The 5,156-nt window shown below is 35.5% G+C and overlaps 1 protein-coding gene across 1 annotated transcript; it reads right to left on the minus strand.

The window, feature by feature from the left end:
• Nucleotides 1-262: 262 nt before the first annotated feature.
• On the minus strand, nucleotides 263-3,837 carry LOC109787679 (O-fucosyltransferase 20). The gene is made up of 6 exons (XM_020346222.3): nucleotides 3,029-3,837; nucleotides 2,615-2,780; nucleotides 2,147-2,236; nucleotides 1,711-1,994; nucleotides 1,109-1,367; nucleotides 263-935 (listed from the first exon to the last, which is right to left on the minus strand). Exons 1-6 carry the CDS (start codon nucleotides 3,649-3,651, stop codon nucleotides 702-704), a joined length of 1,656 nt encoding a protein of 551 aa, XP_020201811.1. The 5' UTR covers nucleotides 3,652-3,837; the 3' UTR covers nucleotides 263-701.
• Between the last annotated feature and the right edge of the window lie 1,319 nt (nucleotides 3,838-5,156).

Below are 5,156 nucleotides of genomic sequence, written 5' to 3' on the forward strand. Positions count from 1 at the left end.
GTCATTAAGAAATGTAATGGAGAGGGATGAAAAAAATGATGTATAAATTATTGGGAGATATTGTTGTGCAAGTATCATCTCCAGATCAATTTATTTAAATTAACCACAATAATGCAGTATGTTTCATGTTAATGAAAGTTTCCCTCAGAATATTTACAATATTTTCTTTCTTTCCAGATACTTTAAAACTAATCGAATCACACGTTCGGTTTCTTCTAATTTGCAACCTTTGATGCTAAATAAGTGACAGCACAAAGTGATCTTGAAAGAGCAAATAACTCTAACAAAATTGAGAATTTATACAGATATGTACAGCAGTACAAGGCTTGATAGTGTACTACAAAGAATTACACGTAACAAGAGTAAGTAAAATGTATCCTATACAAACTCTATAAAGAATCAAAGAATGATTTGCTATGCATTGATTTAGTTTAGCCTATCATCAACTGATGAAAATCTACTTCGCCTCGCATAATAACATACATACGTGTATTTAAGTAAAAATGTGAGTACCCCTGTATAGTGATAGCCATGCTTGACTTTATGTCTCTTAATGATGGTTCTCTTAAGAACTGTGGTTTCCGTGGAAGTGACCTCGAGTAGTTCACAAGGGATCAAGATTGTACAGGTTGCCGAAACTAGCATTGCATATCCATTTGCATGTAATCTTTGTACCAAAAGCTTTGATATCAAATGTGCAATTAGGAGGACTGATGATGTGAGCCATTGCACATGCACTCTGGAACAGGATACTTGGTGACATCCCTCCCAGCCTTGCTAGTCCTGAGTTCTGGCTGACCTAATGAATCCTGATGCAATTCCTTGATGATCCTATTGAACTCTGCTTCAGGGAGGGAAGAATTCAGAAAATATGGCAGCATCTGTCTTTTGTTTGGGGTTATATATTTCTTGTGTCCTGCATAGGCCCGGTGACCCTGAAATAACATTCAGTTTCAAAATTAGAAATTGTAACAGAGTCTAGATTAAGTACATGTGCATTATTACAATTTAATTATGCAAACATCCATCTATGAGTTTCTTAAAGTTTAAGCTATCTTTCAGTCAGTTAGTTGTTAAACTAATTAAAGAATTGCTTATAATCCTATACCTGAAGAGCATGGCCCATATTTCCTCCATGAGATGGCATGAAAACATCACTTTTCTCAGAGACTATGTAATCTATGGCAGCCATTAGGGAAGCCTTATTTGCAAATGGTTCTAGTTCTCCAGGCAAGGCAATATCCTCCTTACTGTAAAGATGTGGAAACTCATGGATTAATGGTTGCAAGGCCTCTTTTCCACCCAATGGTTGTCCTCCAGCCCAATAAATTCTTGCATTTTTTGGAGCTCCTAGAGCTTTAAGCAGCCTATAAAAGAAAAGGGGGAAAAATATCAGAAAAGCTTGTCACACTAATACTTGGGACATCTTGAAGTAAACTTATCTAGAAACACTTCTAGAAGGAAAAATAAAATAAGTTTTTTTATAAGCTAAAATCAATTTATACACGAGTTATTTAGTAGAATCTCTCCCATTAACTTTGCCAAAATCTCATTTTTAACTTTTGTATACACTAGTTTTAGCTTATAAAGAAGTTTATTTTGATTTTTCTTCATATTTTTTCTCCTGAAAGTGTTTCTGGAAAAATTTATCCAAACAAACCCTTAGTGGAAACCTAAAGCCTATTTATAGATGGAAGGGTTTATATCTACCTGGTAACCTCCATAGCATTTAAGGGGCAAAGGCCAGCCAGCTTCCTTTCATGGTAAGTCATGTTTGATCTGGCTGTCAGGAGCTCCGGCCGTTGTATCCTCTCACTGTTTACAATCTCATCATACTCAGCACTCAAACCAGGTAGACAACCAGTTCTCACCCAGACATCCTTTTCCATCCGCAGATGAAGAGCAAGGTAGGGTCCCTTGCTTTTCATTCTTTCAGCAATATTGTTACCAAGTTCCTGAACAGGCTTTGCAAATCTTAATGCATGAAAAGCAACCTGAAAGATTGGAGAGAATATTTAGAGTCTATAATCAATTGGCATTTGGCACATAAAGGAAGTTCCACAGGTTGAGTTATGCATTTCATATGATTTTACTTTTATGTTTCTGTCTTTCCCTATTTTCCATTAGAATATAGACTTTGGGATACCTTGCATCGGAGCTTCTGAAGGTCAGGAGGAAGATCCTTTGACAGCCTTGAATCCAATCCACGTAAAAGCAAAACGCCCTCTCTGTTGAACTGCATATAGGAGAATAATCATGTTAAACGCTTGTTCAACAAGAACAATACTTAACAAGTAAAAGCTGTCCTAGTTAGCACTACAGAATTGATAAATGTTGATACACTGACAACATAAAGGCACGCGGCCCGAATCCAACTAGACAAGAACTATAGGCAACATTTTAGGACACTACAACTCTTATTATGATACTGTTGATAATTTTTGTGCCATCCATAAAAATTACCATATGAAGTTAACATGAAGCTAGACAAGAACTATAGGCAACATTTTAGGACTCAACCTGGGGAAGCTCAAGCCTACTAACTACTAAGTACAACTCAGTGCATGCTCGCAGCAATAAGACATAAGAAGAGGAAAAAAAGAAAAACTCTTACTCTTCTGAGATAGCGTGACCGAATCCAACTGGGAGTGACATGAAGTGGAGGGCTTCCCTCCACAGGCCTTGTCATTAGGTGTGTTGATGGCAATGCTGACACCACTCGCACATCATTGGCAAGAACACTCTTGAAGTGCTCCAAATCAAATATATCAGCAAATTCACTGCAAACCGTGGAAACACACCAATAAGGAAAAATAAAAATCATAAAAGACTCACTTGTGACATTTACTTAAAAAAAAAAAAGACAAAAAAGACAAAAAAATTGGACCTGTAACAAGATTGAAACTAAAGTTACACATAAGTTTCAGCTTCAATGGTGGTCTTTAGGAAGACTCAATCCAAAAAAAGTAAAAGTTCAACTCATAATCAGCTAAACCAACTCTTCAATTGTTAAAATGATTCAATTTACCTTTCATCTCCCCAAATGACATTGACTTGCAATATGGGGACAACCAAAGCAGCCCCAAGAATCCTAGCAATAACAACAGCATCAACAATCTGGTTCCTCTGCTGATTCATCCCTCCAGAAACCACCACCATGAGGTACCTCCTCCTGTTCTTCACAACCCCTTCACTCTCTCTCCTATACTCCCTACTGAAATCCAAACAAGGCTTGTACCCCAACCCATCTGGCTGCTCCCAAAACTCACTCTTTTCAACCTCCTCACCCCTTTCATGAGGAAAATCTGCATGTAACTGCACAGTGGAAATCAGAGGCTGTGGCACAGCACCATCCAAAACACCACCTTTGTGTGATGCAGTTGCAAGTTCGGGTTTTGAGGTTGCACACGGGAAGGGAGGAAATGGGGTGTCCAGATTGAAGCCAAACTTGAGCATGGCTAAGAAGGCAAAGAAAAAAAGAGTGAAAAGGAAGAGTCTTGGGCTCCTGCACTTGGGAAACTTGGAGTGCCTTGCACACTTCTTGGGGGACTCAAGTAGAGATTGAAGAGAAGAAGATGAGATGGAGTTGATGATCTGAGAAGGAACTGAGATGTAGGACAACTTCTTGGCATTGTTCTTGAACTTGGCCATTGCTTGCTTCTTCAAGATTCAATGCTTCTTTGGTTGGTTGGTGGGTTTTATAATGCCTTGTTATGTGCTGTTAATGGTTTTGTTTCTAGAGAGAGAAAGAATGAATGGAGGGTAGAGAGAGAAGGGGCGGCGGGAACACCAAGACCAAGCGTACGCGTCGATCAAAAAGTAGCTGCGGGTTTCATTTTCGACAAAATTGTTTTGTTTTCTTTTGTTTTATGTGCTTTTATAGTTCATGTCATCGTGCCTATTGGCTATTACTGGTTTTCTAGCTCCTTTTCTCCCTCATTTATGGAACACTAATGTTAATTACGAATGCTAACTGTATTTGTTAAAAATGGAAAATATTTTTTTAAGTAAAATATGCTCAATATATTTTTATCCTAATTTTTAATAGTATTATAAATTTGTATGGTGTCATATGTAATAAAAAAAATTGAGTTAATTGTGTTTATATTTTTCTGGAATTTTGGCTTTTGCCTCGAATTTTTAAAATCAACAATTTTCGTATATAATGTAACTTTTACTCAAGTAACAAAGTAATAGAATATAATGCAATTTTTAAAAGCAATAATTTTGATCATCGAAATCATGACGATGACAATAAAATTTGGACAAATTCTGTGATTAGATTATAATATAAAAATATATATTAAATATAAATAATTTTGATTAAAAATAATACCAATTATTTTTCCATAAATAACTAGTATGAGAATTCTAAAAGCATGTTTCCCAAGAACAGCTCACAGTGGCATGCAGTAAAAGTAGAATGGTAAACGTGAATAAAAGAACTTGAACATTGAAACACATGGTGAATTGAAGAATTCTTGGAGTGTGAAAAAAGGAAAAAAGAAAAGGATGGGTTATGCATGATGGAATATTGGGTTAGGCAGCAGTCTCTATAAATGCATAAAAAATAGATAGATGTGTTGGTGTCTGTGTTGTTTCATGCCTAATGCCAGCTGCCAAGGATGAACCAACAAGACAGAAATATCATTCAGGGCTATTCTTCTTACACACTCTTCATTTCCATTTTTTATTGCTCAAATATATTTACAACAACTCTTTCAACATCGCCAAGGATATATATCTTTTGTGCATTTATATATACATTATATAGTTTGTGTTTTTTAACTAAATTTTCAAATTTTCAATCTTAATTTTAAATATAAAATAACCTATATTGAAAGATAAATACTTATATTCTCCGGAAAAAATGAATCTATATTTTCAAGTGTATATAATTTTACCAATATTATAGTGAATTAAAAAAAATATTGAGGAATGAGAGGGAAAAGCAAATTAATGTATCGTGACTTTGATTTGGTTTCGTTGTTTTTTGATTGTGACGCTAGTTGAGCCCACTGTTATGAAACTTAAATTAGGAGTTTTATTTTGTTTTAATAATATTAATGGTGTGAATTATGAGAGGCATTTAAAATATGTAAACGTTGTTTTTTGTCAGCTACAAATAAGTGTAATTTCATTTGCAACATGAATGA

The sequence above is a fragment of the Cajanus cajan genome, chromosome 8, assembly GCF_000230855.2.
Source record: "Cajanus cajan strain Asha chromosome 8, NIPB_CcT2T_4, whole genome shotgun sequence".
Taxonomy (NCBI): domain Eukaryota; kingdom Viridiplantae; phylum Streptophyta; class Magnoliopsida; order Fabales; family Fabaceae; genus Cajanus; species Cajanus cajan.

Bases quoted from the DNA above. Each gene is read 5' to 3' on its own strand.
- LOC109787679 (XM_020346222.3), bottom strand. From the start codon at position 3,651: ATGGCCAAGTTCAAGAACAATGCCAAGAAGTTGTCCTACATCTCAGTT. The intron at 1,995-2,146 runs GTATCCCAAAGT...CCAATCTTTCAG, and splicing joins TTCAGAAGCTCCGATGCAAG to GTTGCTTTTCATGCATTAAG. The intron at 936-1,108 runs GTATAGGATTAT...ATGTTATTTCAG, and splicing joins ATATGGGCCATGCTCTTCAG to GGTCACCGGGCCTATGCAGG.